The following is a 17,952-nucleotide window of genomic DNA, read 5'->3' as shown; positions in this document are numbered from 1 at the left end:
TTCCTATAGTGTCTACAGCAATTATAATGACCCCTAGAGTGCCCCCAGTAATAATAACATCATATATTGTGCTCCAGGTACTAATGCCTGTATAGTGTCCCCAAAAATAATCTCCCCTAATATGTCCTGTAATGGAAATGCCCCTACAGTGCCTCCCCAATAGCAATGTCCCCCACACTGACACCATATAGTAATTTCCCCCACACTACCCCCATGTAGTACTTTGCCCCTACACTGCCCCCCATGAAATTGTTTGCCCCCACAAAGTAATTCCCCCCCCCCACTGCTCCATGAAGTAATTTGCCCCATGAAGCAATTTTCCCCCACACTGCCCCCTATTAAGTAATTTGCCCCCACACTGCCCCCATTAAGTAATTTGCCCCCACACTGCCCCATTAAGTAATTTGCCCCCACACTGCCCCCTATTAAGTAATTTTCTCCCACACTTCCCCCATTAAGTAATTAGCCCCATGTAATCCTTTGCCCCCACTGTCCCTGCAGTAATATGACCTCCTCTGCCCCCAAAGTTGGCACACACACACACACACACAAAAAAAAAAGCACTAAAGGCTAATACTTACCTGTGTCCATGATGGTAAGGCAGGCGCGCGTACATCAAAGCCCAAATCCGAAAAAAGACCCTTAGTGGACCCAGGATTAATCAATAGTGCATGGTTCAATAGCCAGAGGCTATCTAGTTTCTGTTTCTGGTCATATTGTATTATTTAAAACAACATTTATTATTTTCCTTAAGGTCATTAATCAGCCCAAAATAGTTTAAAAAATAAAAATGGCCATAAGGTCCAGTAGAGATTAATGCCTTGTATTTCCCTTATCTCAGTATATATTCTTGTCTTTGAGTTTACTAGAGATTATTCCTTTTGTGTGTGGGAGGTCTCACTGGGATATTATCTTCAGATCCCTATGAGACACTGTGCTATGGCAGTATTGTATCGTATTGTATCATATTATTGCTTTTACAAAGAAAGTAGTAATCTTAGCGACAAAGTATCCAGTTTGCTAATAAATTGCCATCACACTCTGGTGGATTAGCGGTAGGGTATTGTTGCTGATAGTAGATTTTATCTAGAGATTAGCGAATTTCCGGTTATGAAATTTGTTTGCGATTCGTTTACTGGTAAAAGGTGAATTGCGTTATGGATTCCGTTACCACGGACCATAACGCAATTCTATGACGGAATGTATAACGGAATGCCTTTAGAGGCATAATCATTCCTGCATAATGGAAATGGGACGGATCAGTTATGCAGCCCATAGACTTCTATTATGATGGAATGAATAACGGAATGCCTTATGCATTCCGTCATAGAATTGCATTATGGTCCGTGGTAACGGAATCCATAACGCAATTCACATTTTACCAGTAAACGAAGCGTGAACGAATTTAAAAATATGAAATTCGCTCATTTCTAATTGTATCCGTTGTATCTGGATACTTTTCACTTTCCCTAGGTTTATAACCTCTCCTTTACAGCAATACTGATCTGTGTCCCCAGTCGCTAATGTCTCCCTTACTACATTACAATAAATTTACTTCAATAGCGCTCTGTGTGTTCCACTGTAATGCGGCAGCGGAATCGCAGCAGAACCGCAATATCTGCTGCACTAGAGGGAGCACCAAATGTATAATAATAGCGATACCGCGTTCTAGAACTTAGTTTGGTTTAATATTATAAAGGAAGATGGGGTTAAGCAATGTGCTACCCACCGTATTGCACACAGGTAAATACCAGCACAGCTATCTCCTGCATAGTGTACCTGTATGTACGTTGGTGGATTCCTGCTGGACGCAGATGTCGCGCCTCACTGAGGTCAGGGATCGCTGATATCGCTGGTGCCGAGGTCCGAGATGTAAGCCTGTTTGTAGTCTGCTTTAGATGGCGTGCTGCCTCGTGCCCCGGCCGGTGGCGCGATGCTGCAGCAGGTAGGAGTTTACCAGTTTTTTGCGCTCATTAGGAGCAGCGAGTGACGTCACTTCCGTGGTCGCCAGTGACCACAGGTGCCAAAAAAGTCTCTCCAACGCGTTTCGAACAGACGCTGTTCTTCATCAGGGAGTGTTACATGGCTACTAACGCTGTCTCTATTTATGCGCTCACTGCCTTACTACTGATAGTTAGCCTCTTCTGTGCCTCTATTGTTCAGAACTACAGGCAGAGACCGTGGGGCAGCTGCATGCGGATCGCGGACCCATTCACTTAAATGGGGTTTGCGATCCACATCCGACGGTCCGCACCGCAAAAAAGTAATGCATGTGCTACTTTTTTGCAGTGCGGAGGCACGGCCAGAAACACTACGGAAGCACTCCGTAGTGCTTCCGTCGGGTTCCAATTCGTGCCTCTGTTCCACATCTTTGTGATTGCGGACCCATTCAAGTGAATGGGTCTGCAATCCGTGATGCGGAATGCACATGAGTATTGCGGACCCGTTGTATGACTGTGTGCATGAGCCTTTAGACTTATTACTTCAGTTTTTAGCTTTCAACTACGCTTGCGTTTGGACTTTTCCATGTTCTTTATTATAATGTGGGAGAATAGATGTGCCATGGAAGAACATGGAAAAATCTATTCTCCCACATTATTATAAAGAACATGGAAAAACCTTCTAAGTCCAAACACAAGCGCAGTTGAAAGCTAAAAACTGAAGGAATAAGTCTATGTCCTGGATAATGCGCATTGTGTAGAAGGGAATGAAAATCCAACTTTTTCCCTACTCATGCGCAGTTTTGCATCTAGGTGAGTGGACCTCCACCTACTACATTGTAGTAAGACTCTACATGTTACACGAGCGGTGAGAACATATTGGATAAGATAGAAGGGAAACCCGCCCCTCATGCTGAAATTAGCACTCACTATAGCACTCTTGTTAGTAGTAGCTTCATTACCCCTGAGGACGCCCAGGTTATACCAGCATATACAGGAATATGACTGTATGTATATACCAGAAGAATCCAGATGGTAAATAGTAAGTACCTGTGCCTAATGCGTAGTGGACTGGCTCAGGCTGACTAGTGCTGAACGCTGGCTGATGACAGTGACTATGCCCGACAGTCAGAGAGAGAAAGTCAGGGTGAGGTGGTTTTGAGTGCTGTCTGGAACGTCGTGGTGGTGGGATCGTGGATGGGCCAGTGAGTGAGTAGAGTGGGCAGTGGCACCCACGCTCTGTTCCCGCCGCAACGGTTCAGAAATTGGGCCGGCACTTCATGCAGCAGCGGTGCTGATGACGTTGTGACATCATATCATACAGCGCACTGTGTGGTCCGGATGTGCTGCCAAGCCCTGCTTCCTGCCATGGGGATACTTAAAAGGCCCATGCCTGGATTGCCTGACCCGTCACCCATGACCACAAAAAAGGAGGACTTCTGGCCGGGAGGACCAGGAGTGCAAAACCCGGACTGTTTGGCCACCCTACCCAGTATCCTAGTATGCATGTGTCAATCACTCCCAGGCAATACAAAATGCAAAGCACAATGCCTCCGATTTGTGCTGAAGTGAAAGAAATTTTAATTTAAAAACTAAATACACTGATAAATCACAAGCTTCCCATTTACAATATCTCACAAAAGTGAGTACACGCCTCAATTTTTTTTGCAAATATTTTATTCTATCTTTTCATGGGACAACACTGAAGATACGACACTGTGATACAATGTAATCTAGTCAGTGTGCAGCTTGTATAACAGTGTAAATTTGGTGTGCCCTCAAAATACCTCATCACATACCTCATTTCCAGCACTGACCTAACTCTCTTGGGCATGGGGTTCACTAGAGCTTTACAGGTTGCCACTAGAATCCTCTTCCACTTCTCTATGATGACATCATGGAGCTGGTGGATATTAGAGACCTTTCACTCCTCGACTTTCCGTTTGAGAATGCCCCACAGATGCTCAATAGGGTTTAGGTCTGGAGACATGCTTGTTCAGTCCAGCACCTTTACCCTCAGTTTCTTTATCAAGGCAGCGGTCATCTTAGAGGTGTGTTTGGGGTCTTTATCATGTTGGAATACTGCCCTGCAGCCCAATTTCTGAAAGGAGGGGATCATGCTCTGCTTCAGTATGTCACAGTACATGTTGGCATTCATGGTTCCCTCAATGAACTGTAGCTCCCCACAGCCGGCAGCACTAATGCATCCCCAAACCATGACACTCCCACCACTATGCTTGACTGTAGGCAAGACATACTTGTCTGTACTCCTCACCTGGTTGCCGCCACGCACGCCTGACATCATCTGAACCAAACAAGTTTATCTTGGTCTCATCAGACCACAGACATGGTTCTAGTAATCCATGTCCTTAGTCTGTTTGTCTTCAGCAAACTGTTTGCGGGCTTTCTTGTGCATCATCTTTAGAAGAGGCTTCCTTCTGGGACAACAGCCATGCAGACCAATTTGATGCAGTGTGCGGCATATGGTCTGAGCACTGACAGGCTTCCCCCCAGGGCCGTCTTTAATATTGATTGGACCCTGGGCAAAAATTAACTTGGGCCCCCTGGATCCCGCCTTCCCACACCCTAGCATGCAATCACGCCCTCCACCACAACACGCACACAAAAAATCCACACATCTGGTAGAGTACAGTGAATGACTGTAAATACTTCCAGTTCTGAAGACTCCAGCGGCTCAGGATCAGTGCTCTGGGCAGCTGGGCTCAGGCTGGAAGTGGGCACCGCTCTGCAGGAAGGAGACCAGAGCTCAGCTCACGCTAGTGTTACAGTGCACCCCAGCACCCCACAGTATGCAGTATAGCACCCTATAGTATACAGCACCACACAGTATGCAGTATAGCACCCCACACTATACAGTACCCCACAGTATATAGTAGAGCAGTATAGCAGCCCACAGTATACAGCACCCCACAGTATACAACACCTCACAGTATACAACACCTCACAGTATAGCACCTCACTGTATACAGCACCCCAAACTATACACGATACAGCCCCCCACACTATACAGTACAGCAGTATAGCACTCCACACTAAATAGCACCCACAGTATACAGTATACAGACCCCGACAGTATACAGTACAGCAGTATAGCACTCCACAATATACAGGCCCCCCACACTATACAGGCCCCCCCACACTATACAGCCCCCAACAGTATACAGCCCCCCACAGTATACAGGCCCCCACAGTATACAGCCCCCATAGTATACAGCCCCCCACACAGTATAAAGGCCCCCACACAGTATACAGGCCCCCCCAGAGTATACAGGCCCCCACACAGTATACAGACCCCCACACTATACAGCCCCCCCACACTATACAGGCCCCCACACAGTATACAGACCCCCACACAGTATACAGGCCCCCCACAGTATACAGGCCCCCCACAGTATACAGCCCCTCACACACACACTATACAGCACCCCACTATACAGTAGTTTACAGTATATTAACATAACAGCCCCTGTCACCTTTTTCTGATGTAATATTCACACAAAAAAGCTCCACAGTTAACTTCTGCAACACTCCACAGGACCTGTGATGACCTCATAGCCATGTGACCAGTAATATTGCTAGGTTACTGGTCACATGGTGATGATGTCATCTAAGGTCCTAGAGCACAGCTCTAACACAGTACGATGCCTGGACTCAGTGCCGGCAGGCATGGCATGGCAGCACCCCCTGTGTAGCTGACAGCCTGACACCCGGGGCAGTGGCTAGCAGGGCTCAAGAGGCAGCTGCCTTGGGCCCCCCAGGAGCAACTGGGCCCGGGGCAGCTGCCCCTTTTGCCCCTTGGTAAAGACGGCCCTGCTTCCCCCCCACCCCCTTTTAACGGCTTCAGCAATGCTTGCAGCACCAACCTCTGGATATGACGCTCAGCACGTGCACTCAACTTCTTTGGTCGACCATGGCAAGGCCTGTTCTGAGGGAACCTGTCTTGTTAAACCGCTGTATGGTCTTGGCGACCATGCTGAAGCTCAATTTCAGCGTGTCGGCAATCTTCTTATAGCCTAGGCCATCTTTATGTAGAGCAAAAATTCTTTTTTAGATCCTCAGAGAGTTCTTAGCCATGAGGTGCCATGTTGAACTTCCAGTGACTAGTATGAGAGAGTGTGAGAGCGATAACACGGAATGTAACACCAGCTCCCCATTCACACCTCAGACCTTGTAACACTAACGAATCACATAACACTGGGGAGGGAAAATGGCTTATTGGGCACAATTTGGCCATTTTCACTTAAGGGTGTACTCACTTTTATTGCCAGCGGTTTAGACACTAATTGTTGTGTGATGAGTTATTTTGAGGGCACACCACATTTACACTGTTATATAAGCTGAGCACTGACTACTTTACATTGTATCAAAGTGTCATATGTTCAGTGTTGTCCCATGACAAAAATGTGAGGGGTGTACTCACTATTGTGAGATATTGTATGGTTTAGGCTACATGCACACGACCGTATGTGTTTTGTGGTCCGAAAATTGCGGATCCGCAAATAAAAAAAACTTTTTTTTTTGCGGATCCATTGTAACAATGATTAAAACGGACAAGAATAGGACATGTTCTATTTTTTTGCGGGGCTACAGAACGGACAGCACACGGTGTGCTGTCTGCATTTTTTGCGGACCCATTGAAATGAATGGGTCCGCATCCTATACACAAAAAAACGGAACGGACATGGAAACAAACAACATTCGTTGCATGTAGCCTTATACAGCAATGTACTGATATGTGAAGTATGAGGTGTAATTTATATGTCGTACCTCACATATCAGTACACTGCTGTATATACTATACATCTGTACACACTGCGTCTATTATACCTCGTACCTCACATATCAGTACACTGCTGTATATACTATACATCTGTACACACTGCGCCTATTATACCTCGTACCTCACATATCAGTACACTGCTGTATATACTATACATCTGTACACACTGCGCCTATTATACCTCGTACCTCACATATCAGTACACTGCTGTATATACTATACAAATGTACACACTGCGTCTATTATACCTCGTACCTCACATATCAGTACACTGCTGTATATACTATACATCTGTACACACTGCATCTATTATACCTCGTACCTCACATATCAGTACACTGCTGTATATATTATATATCTGTATACACTGCGTCTATTATACCTCGTTCCTTACATATCAGTACACTGCTGTATATACTATATATCTGTACACACTGCGTCTATTATACCTCGTACCTCACATATCAGTACACTGCTGTATATACTATACATCTGTACACACTGCATCTATTATACCTCGTACCTCACATATCAGTACACTGCTGTATATATTATATATCTGTACACACTGCGTCTATTATACCTCGTTCCTTACATATTAGTACACTGCTGTATATACTGTACATCTGTACACACTGCGTCTATTATACCTCGTACCTCACATATCAGTACACTGCTGTATATACTGTACATCTGTACACACTGCGTCTATTATACCTCGTACCTCACATATCAGTACACTGCTGTATATATTATATATCTGTACACACTGCATATATTATACCTAGTACCTCACATATCAGTCCACTGCTGTATATGCTATATATCTGTACACACTGCGTGTATTATACCTCGTACCTCACATATCAGTACACTGCTGTATATACTGTACATCTGTACACACTGCGTCTATTATACCTAGTACCTCACATATCAGTACACTGCTGTATATACTATACATCTGTACACACTGCGTCTATTATACCTCGTACCTCACATATCAGTACACTGCTGTATATATTATATATCTGTACACACTGCATATATTATACCTAGTATCTCACATATCAGTCCACTGCTGTATATATTATACATCTGTACACACTGCGTCTATTATACCTCGTACCTCACATATCAGTACACTGCTGTATATACTATACATCTGTACACACTGCGTCTATTATACCTCGTTCCTTACATATCAGTACACTGCTGTATATACTATACATCTGTACACACTGCGTCTATTATACCTCGTACCTCACATATCAGTACACTGCTGTATATACTGTACATCTGTACACATTGCGTCTATTATACCTCGTACCTCACATATCAGTACACTGCTGTATATACTATACATCTGTACACACTGCGTCTATTATACCTCGTACCTCACATATCAGTACACTGCTGTATATACTATACATCTGTACACACTGCGTCTATTATACCTCGTACCTCACATATCAGTACACTGCTGTATATATTATATATCTGTACACACTGCATATATTATACCTAGTATCTCACATATCAGTCCACTGCTGTATATATTATACATCTGTACACACTGCGTCTATTATACCTCATACCTCACATATCAGTACACTGCTGTATATACTATACATCTGTACACACTGAGTCTATTATATCTCGTACCTCACATATCAGTAAACTGCTGTATATATTATACATCTGTACACACTGCGTCTATTATACCTCGCACCTCACATATCAGTACACTGCTGTATATACTATACATCTGTACACACTGCGTCTATTATACCTCGTACCTCACATATCAGTACACTGCTGTATATACTGTACATCTGTACACACTGCGTCTATTATACCTCGTACCTCACATATCAGTACACTGCTGTATATACTGTACATCTGTACACACTGCGTCTATTATACCTCGTACCTCACATATCCGTACACTGCTGTATATATTATATATCTGTACACACTGCGTATATTATACCTCGTACCTCACATATCAGTACACTGCTGTATATATTATACATCTGTACACACTGCGTCTATTATACCTCGTACCTCACATATCAGTACACTGCTGTATATACTATACATCTGTACACACTGCGTCTATTATACCTCGTACCTCACATATCAGTACACTGCTGTATATACTGTACATCTGTACACACTGCGTCTATTATACCTCGTACCTCACATATCAGTACACTGCTTTATATATGATATATCTGTACACACTGCGTCTATTATACCTCGTTCCTTACATATGAGTACACTGCTGTATATACTGTACATCTGTACACACTGCGTCTATTATACCACGTACCTCACATATCAGTACACTGCTGTATATATTATATATCTGTACACATTGCGTCTATTATACCTCGTACCTCACATATCAGTACACTGCTGTATATATTATATATCTGTACACACTGCGTCTATTATACCTCGTTCCTTACATATGAGTACACTGCTGTATATACTATACATCTGTACACACTGCGTCTATTATACCTCGTTCCTTACATATCAGTACACTGCTGTATATACTGTACATCTGTACACATTGCGTCTATTATACCTCGTACCTCACATATCAGTACACTGCTGTATATATTATATATCTGTACACACTGCGTCTATTATACCTCGTTCCTTACATATGAGTACACTGCTGTATATACTATACATCTGTACACACTGCGTCTATTATACCTCGTTCCTTACATATCAGTACACTGCTGTATATACTATACATCTGTACACACTGCGTCTATTATACCTCGTACCTCACATATCAGTACACTGCTGTATACACAATATATCTATTATACCTCTCTTGTGTGCCGTGATGGCACACAATATAACATGCAGCAGCAAGCACAATTCATTGAATAAGGGAAGGGACGTGAATGGGTGGTGGGAGCGGCTATGAATGGGGCATGGGGGCCCAATTTAGATTCTTGCTATGGGGCCCAGTGATTTCTATGTACTCCCCATGTTGAAGGGTGTTGTTTCTTGCCTGACATGCCAACATCCATCCATATGATGCACTAGAAAATGTGATTCATTAGAGAAGGCAATATTTTGGAAATCAGCGGAGGTCCAATTCCAATACTGCTGTTAAAATTGGAGCTTTTTCTGCAGATAAAATTTTGCTACCAGATGTGCAGTGACCATCCATCTTCTTCGGGGCCCCATACACAGTAGTGTTCGCTGAACTGTGTTTTAGACACACGCCTGGTAGCCCGCTGGTTCATTTTGCACATCAATGCATGTGGTGTTTCTGCATGGTGCCTTTTGTTCACCCATGATACAATTTCACCACAGCAGCACATGAACAGTTCACAAACTGCACAGTTTTAGAAATACTGCCATTCTTGGCCCAAAATTGTCAGTTTCTGCAACTCTGTTTTTGCTTACGTCTTGACTATGTATGTATATATATATATATATATATATATATTTACGGTTCATTCCCGATAATTGTCTGGGTATCTGCCTGTGTAATAGCGACTTAAGATAAGAAGTGATGGTCAAGTATATAAATTATATGAACAAAAAGATATGGTGAAAAGCCGGTCAATGTCTCCACGTTTCCTGAAATGAAATGAGCTCTGCCTTTGCATGAAGAAAAATGTCCAGAATTCTCCCATTACAACTGAAGAGGATGGTAGGTGACAAAAAAATGACACTTAGACGAGAAAATCGTACATGTGAAAGTGTCCTTGGTGTGCAATGGTCTTTGGGGTTTCGATACCCCGAAATGGGATTTTCGATACCCTATAGATCAGGCACGCTCGACCTGTGGCCCTCCAGCTGTTGTAAAACTACAACTCCCACAATGCCCTGCTGTAGGCTGTTCGGGCATGCTTTTGCAACAGCTGGAGGGCCGCAGGTTGAACATGCCTGCTATAAGCAAATTAACTATTTCTGCAACAGTGCTGTATGTGTAGAGTGGAAGTCTGATCTTGAATCCCTTAACGCCATTATACGCCCGTAAGTTTAGGGAGCGCGCTGCTGCCGTGAGCCCTCTCCATATGCAGAGGGGTTCTGGCTGTATAATACATCAGGCACCCAGCCGCAAAATGACGGGGAACAGCAATCACACCAGAAAAGACTCAAATGGATGGCAAATGTGCTTAAGGGTCCATTCACACGTCCGTATGTGTTTTGCGAATCTGCAAAACACGGACAACAGCAACATGGGTTCTGCATTTTGCAGACCGCACATCGCCGGCACTCTCATAGAAAATGCCTTTTCTTGTCTGCAATTGCGCACAAGAATAGGACACGTTCTATTTTTTTTGCTGGAACGGAAGTGCAGATCCGCAAATGCGGACAGCACGTTCTGGCCCTATTGAAAATGAATGGGTCCGCACCTGTTTCGCAAAATTGCGGAACGGATGCGGACCCATTTTGCGGACGTGTGAATGAACCCTAACTGATGCACAAGATCAGTTTTTTTCTTACAGGATCCTTTTTTCCCCTGTTCTTCTAACGTATCAGAAGAACAGAAACATAACTGTAATGTGAACTCTCCCAAGTCTATACAAGCACATAAAACAGTGCCCCAAACTGCCCTGGGTGAACCTGCCCATGCTGGAGGTAGTGCAGTTTTTGTCCCGACATGTCCTCTCCATTCATTCTGCTTGGTTAGCTGGAGGCAAAGGGTGGAGCGAGGGAGGAACACAGAAGAGGGAGGGCTACAGATTACAGGAGATACATGGGAAGAAACGAAACTCAGTAGCAAGTGATCACTGACACAAATCTCCAGAAGAAGAAGAGGACCCACTAGAGACTAATCCAAGGCAGAGGAACGGAGGCATTGTAAGTAGCTGGGGCTCTGAGGAGCTATGGGGGGTACATGTATTTCATGTTTGTCATGTGCTGGTAACTTGTCATTTACTTATTATCTGTGGGTACTGCCAGGGCACAAGTAGATCAGAGGATTGTATAATGGAGGATAGAAATCAGTCTACATGGAGTATGAATCAAGGCAAGCAGAAGTTCCACATAGCAGGGCCATTATATTAGGCAGAGTCTTTTTTAACCAGCAGGGGGCGTGCCCAGAGATTGCTGTGATTCACCAGTTTCTCTGACAAGTCTGGACTTGTTTCTATTTATACTGACATGAAGGAAACCCCCCACCTCTTGCTGTGGGGGAACTGTTCCTCCTAAAATTGCAACTGAAAGCTTGACTGTCACCTCGCCCCAACTACCCCCGCCTCTTCGTCCCCAAACTGCAACTATAATGGAATAGTGTAAAGGACGCTGATTCTGATTCTTATCTTCAGGATACAGCTACATTATGATTTTGTGAGCAGCATACATCTCATGCCCAAAGTACCGCAGTGTAGCAGGGCTGCCATAGGAATGAATATAACCGTGTGTCGCAGTCACAGCAAACATGGGAGTCGCACTGTGACCCCATTCATTCCTACGGCAGCCCTGCTCGATTGTGATACTTGAGCATGCAACACATGCTGTGCCCAAACTCACAGTGTAGCCGTATGCTTATACTCACATATCACGTCTTCTCATTCACAAACCGGCCGCGCAATGCATAGAGAAGACCCCAGGACTCTTACCTTTCTGTGCATTGCATGACTAGTATGTGGGACCACAGCCGCCACAGGGTCATGCTCATGAATTTTTTTTATTTCCATTCTGTTTTTTTACAGGTCTGTATGCGGAACCCTTCACTTTAATGGGTCCACAAAAAAACTAATGCAATACAGATATCACACGGATGTCATCAGTTTTTTTTTGTGGACCGCAAAATACAAACCGTCGTGTCCATGAGCCCTAAGGATAAGAATTATAGCGTCCTTTACACTATTCACTGCTTACTGTAGCATGGGGGGAGGGATTCCAGTGAGGGGCATATTCAAGCCATACATGAAAGAGCATACTGGCATGCCACACACACCCAAAAATTCCAAACGCGCAAAAAAAGATGCACGCAAGTAAGAAAATATGGACACTGATGAGATAGGGGGAAATCCTCAGAAGGTCAGGGTATGCCTGGCCATAGGATTCAGAGTCCCTTGGCTTTCTGGCAGACTGTGGGGGAGATTTATAAAAAAAATGGTGTAAAGTAGAACTGGCTAAGTTGCCTATAGCAACCAATCAGCTTCCACCTTTCATTTTCCAAAGGAGCTCTGACAAATGAAAGGTGGAATCTGATTGGTTGCTGCGGGCAAGTAAGTCAGTTTCTGTTACACCAGTTTTGATAAATCTACCCCACTGTGTAAATCCAGATGTGTACAACTTTTCAGGCTTTTTTAGACATCCTTGTTTAAAGCAGCAGTGTCCCTTTAACGGCTCATGCACACAAACGTATTTTCTTTCCGTGTCTGTTCCGGGTTTTTCATTTCAATGGGTCCGCAAAAAAACAGAAGCTACTCCGTGTGCATTGTTTCTGTATGTCCGTTCCGCATTTTTTTTTTACAAAGTTGCAAATATTTGTTGCAGATTTTTCCGCAATGAAATAGGATGGGTATTTAAAGGGGTTATCTAATTTCAACAAAACCCCCCACATGTGTTGGGCCCGTCACTTGTATAATACTTACCCCGCTCCCAGTGCCGCTCCTGGTCCCTGCACCGCCTCTGCTGCTGCTTCTCTCTGCACACGGATGAAAACATCCTGTGTCGGGGGGGAGAAGCCAATGGCAGGCGGAGACGGTGCTAGGTAAGCTCGTCCCCGTCCCTGTCGAGATTAGGCATCAACTTGGCAAATGAGGTTCAATGTGGATAAATGTAAAGTTATGCATCTTAGTAGTAATAATCTCCGTGCTTCATATGTCCTAGGTGATGTAACACTGGGAGAGTCACTTATAGAGAAGGATTGGGGTGTCCTTGTATATCATAGATTGAATAACAGCTTACAATGTCAATCAGCTGCTTCTAAGGCCACCAGAATATTGTCATGCAATAAACGAGGCATGGACTCATGGGGCAGGGATGTAATATTACCACTTTACAAAGCATTGGTATGGCCTCATCTGGAATATGCAGTTCCATTCTGGGCACCAGTCCATAGAAAGGACGCTCTGCAGCTGGAAAAAGTACAGAGGAGAACAACTAAACTGATAAGGGGAAAGAAGGGTCTTGAAAAAAGATTAAAATAATTTAATTTATTTAGTCTTGAGAAGAGATGTCTAAGGGGGACATGATTAACCTGTACAAATATATAAATGGGCCATACAAAATATACGGTGAAAAGCTGTTCCATGTAAAATGCCCTTAAAAGACAAGGGGCACTGCCTCCGACTGGAGAAGAAAAAGTTCAGTCTCCAGAAGCGTCAAAGCTTCTTTACTGTAAGAACTGTGAAGCTGTGGAATAGACTTCCTCAGGACGTGGTCACAGAAGGAACAGTGGACAGCTTCAAAAAGGGTTTAGATTAATTCTTAAAAGTAAACAACATTAAGGTCCCTTTCACACGAGCGAGTTTTCCGCGCGGGTGCAATGCGTGACGTGAACGCATAGCACCCGCACTGAATCCTGACCCATTCATTTCAATGGGTCTGTGTACATGAGCGTTGTTTTTCACGCATCAGTTCTGCGTTGCGTGAAAATCGCAGCATGTTCTATATTCTGTTTTTCACGCAGCCCTGGCCCCATAGAAGTGAATAGGGCTGCGTGAAAAACGCATTGCATCCGCAAGCAAGTGCGGGTGCGATGCGTTTTTCACTGATGGTTGCTAAGAGATGTTGTTTGTAAACATTCAGTTTTTTATCACGCGCGTGAAAAACGCATCAAAACGCATTGCACCCGCACGGAAAAAACTGAAGAACTAAACGCAATCGCAGACAAAACTGACTGAACTTGCTTGCAAAATAGTGCGAGTTTCACTGAACGCACTCTGAACGCATCCGGCCCCAATCCGCAACGCCCGTGTGAAACCAGCCTAAGGTCCCTTTCACACGAGCGAGTTTTCCGCACAGGTGCAATGCGTGACGTTAACGCATAGCACCCGCACTGAATCCTGACCCATTCATTTCAATAGGCCTGTGTACATGAGCGTTGTTTTTCACGCATCAGTTCTGCGTTGCGTGAAAATCGCAGCATGTTCTATATTCTGTGTTTTTCACGCAGCCCCAGCCCCAGCCCCAGCCCCAGCCCCATAGAAGTGAATGGGGCTGCGTGAAAAACGCATTGCATTCGCAAGCAAGTGCGGGTGCAATGTGTTTTTCACTGATGGTTGCTAAGAGATGTTGTTTGTAAACATTCAGTTTTTTATCACGCGCGTGAAAAACGCATCAAAACGCATTGCACCCGCGCGGAAAAAACTGAACAACTAAACGCAATCGCAGACAAAACTGATTGAATTTGCTTGCGAAATAGTGCGAGTTTCACTGAACGCACTCTGAACGCATCCGGCCCCAATCCGCAACGCCCGTGTGAAACCAGCCTAAGGTCCCTTTCACACGAGCGAGTTTTCCGCACAGGTGCAATGCGTGACGTTAACGCATAGCACCCGCACTGAATCCTGACCCATTCATTTCAATAGGCCTGTGTACATGAGCGTTGTTTTTCACGCATCAGTTCTGCGTTGCGTGAAAATCGCAGCATGTTCTATATTCTGTGTTTTTCACGCAGCCCCGGCCCCATAGAAGTAAATGGGGCTGCGTGAAAAACGCATTGCATTCGCAAGCAAGTGCGGGTGCGATGCGTTTTTCACTGATGGTTGCTAAGAGATGTTGTTTGTAAACATTCAGTTTTTTATCACGCACGTGAAAAACGCATCAAAACGCATTGCACCCGCGCGGAAAAAACTGAACAACTAAACGCAATCGCAGACAAAACTGATTGAATTTGCTTGCAAAATAGTGCGAGTTTCACTGAACGCACTCTGAACGCATCCGGCCCCAATCCGCAACGCCCGTGTGAAACCAGCCTAATGCTTCGCATCCCCGCCTATCCCTTGGTTGAACTTTATGGACTTATGTCTTTTTTCAGCCGTATTTGTAATAATGAAATGAATGCCAGAAGCGACAAAAAAAAACTACAAAAACTTTAAAGCGCTGTGCCTAAGGCCCAAAAAAACCACCTAATTCTCCGGAAAAAAAAAAAGAGCTGGCATTTTCATTGCAAAGAAGGCAACTAAAATCCTAAGAGTGGTCTCATAAATGCCATTTTGAAGCAACTACCAGGATTGGATGATAAATGGAGGGGAAGTGTATACGAAAACTCTACTTCTGCTTTATTTGTAGGTTTGGCTTTAAAACCCTGCACCAAAGCTATGTGTGTAGTCTCTGTTGCTGCAGTGCTGTGCAGTGTGACTGAGTTACTATTATTTTTCCTCTTTTTTCTTATTCTTTCCCACTTTCAAAATTCTGCTGATTGCCCTTGAAAATAAACAGGTTACCACCCCATGATCTACCAGCTTATATCAAACTCTATCTTTATCTGAACTCCCACAATGCATTGCACATGGCAACAGAAAACCAGCTGGAGTCTGACATGGAGAAGAAAACCTGATGTAACCAAAACTTTACAAAGCGGCTCGAAGTTCCTTATCAATTTTGTCGATTAGAAATGTCTTTACGTATCCTGAATATCCAGTCTGCTATTGTGCATTAGTCTAAGGCATATGATTTTCAAGACTTATTTACTTGTTAAATATTTGACTATACATATGATTTTTTTTTCCCCCTCAGGTTCTCCAACTTATTAAAAAATAACAATGGACTCGTCAGTAGGAAAACATACACCAAAGGCTGTGCCAGGAAGAAGCACTACGCCTGCTGTGAATCCCCCTCAAAGCAATGCGTCAGCTAGAAAACCTCGTCTGGGTAAAGCACTGGAAATGCCTGGCCAATATGGAAAATTCCAGGAGCCATGCAAAGCCAGTGAACCACCTAAAGTACTCAACACACAAGGTGTCCATCCAACAACAAGGAGCACAAAAAGTACAGAAGACTCTTCAAATGCTGCAAGAGCAGCCACTGGCAAGAAGTATTCACGGACCTCAAAGGACTCTGGGGCTCTCCATCCTATCCCTGATGTCCCTAAAAGACAAGCAACAAGGGCATCTGGAAATCATCTTTCACAAGGAGATATTGATGATATAGAACGACAGACCCGTGGGCAGAGAGAAAATCCGGAATGGTATTACTGGCGTCAGAACCGCATTACCGCTTCTTTAGCGCATCGAATATCTCACAGTAGATTTGCTAATCAGAAGACCAATGATATTCCACAGTCTTATCTGAAAACCATATTGGGTTCAGCACCTGGAGTTCAAACTGCTGCCATGAACTGGGGTATCAGGAATGAGAAGAAAGCTGTCAATGCCTATGAGAGACTGGCATCGATCCATAAAGGCAGAGAAGTGCAGGTGGAACCATGTGGTTTATTCATTCACCCAACCAAAAACTGGTTGGCAGCAAGTCCTGATGGGGTAGTAAAAGACAGACAAACAGGAGAGACTCTAAATATTTTGGAGGTGAAGTGCCCATATAAACATAGAGAGCACACAGTACGTGAAGCATGCAAAGATAATGATTTCTGCTTAACCTTGAATGGTGATTCTTATACCTTGAAGCCGCGTCATACCTACTACACCCAGGTACAGACCCAGATGGCAGTTACAGGTATAAGAAATGTAGACTTTGTTGTCCACACTAAGAAAGAGACAGTAGTTGTCCCAGTGAAATTTGACCTAGAGTTCTGGAAAACCACAGAGCCAAAGCTGGAAAGATTTTATACGGAAGCTGTACTGCCTAACGTGGAGGACACCAACAAAAGAGAAGTGCAGAATAAAGGTGTGTACACCCCAGAGGAATAAAGAAGTACGTACAACTGCCCAAGTTAGGAGTCAGGTCATAAACTACAAGAGCCTGATCCCATAACCAAACCACACTGGCTTTTTGGAATGGCTGTGATAAGATTAAGCAATGACTCATTTCATTGTATATAGCAAAAAATTATGATTTACAGCTGGAATTATGGCAAATTAAATACTTTAGAAAATAGCCATTTTTGTCTTGTTTTGATATAAGAATGTATTTTCATTGATACAGATATCTTTTTGAGGTAATTGATTGGACCTCCAAATATCTATATGGAAAACAGAAGCAGGAATCAGGCCTAAGGGTCCAGTCACACATCCGTGTGTGTTTTGCAGATCCGCAAAACACGGACAGAGACAATGTGCGTTCCACATTTTGCAAACCGCACATTGCCGGCAC

The 17,952-nt window shown here is 44.0% G+C and overlaps 1 protein-coding gene across 1 annotated transcript; it reads left to right on the top strand.

Annotated features, from left to right (window-relative positions):
• The first annotated feature begins 11,464 nt into the window (after positions 1-11,464).
• Positions 11,465-17,736, top strand: LOC122934704. Its single transcript, XM_044290358.1, has 2 exons — positions 11,465-11,583; positions 16,420-17,736. The coding sequence occupies exon 2, from the start codon at positions 16,446-16,448 to the stop codon at positions 17,547-17,549; it is 1,104 nt and encodes a 367-aa protein (XP_044146293.1). The 5' UTR covers positions 11,465-11,583; positions 16,420-16,445; the 3' UTR covers positions 17,550-17,736.
• Positions 17,737-17,952: the final 216 nt, after the last annotated feature.

Source organism: Bufo gargarizans, chromosome 4 (assembly GCF_014858855.1).
Source record: "Bufo gargarizans isolate SCDJY-AF-19 chromosome 4, ASM1485885v1, whole genome shotgun sequence".
Taxonomy (NCBI): domain Eukaryota; kingdom Metazoa; phylum Chordata; class Amphibia; order Anura; family Bufonidae; genus Bufo; species Bufo gargarizans.
The sequence above is the reverse complement of the archived record's forward strand: the minus strand, read 5'-3'. Positions and strand labels throughout refer to the sequence as shown.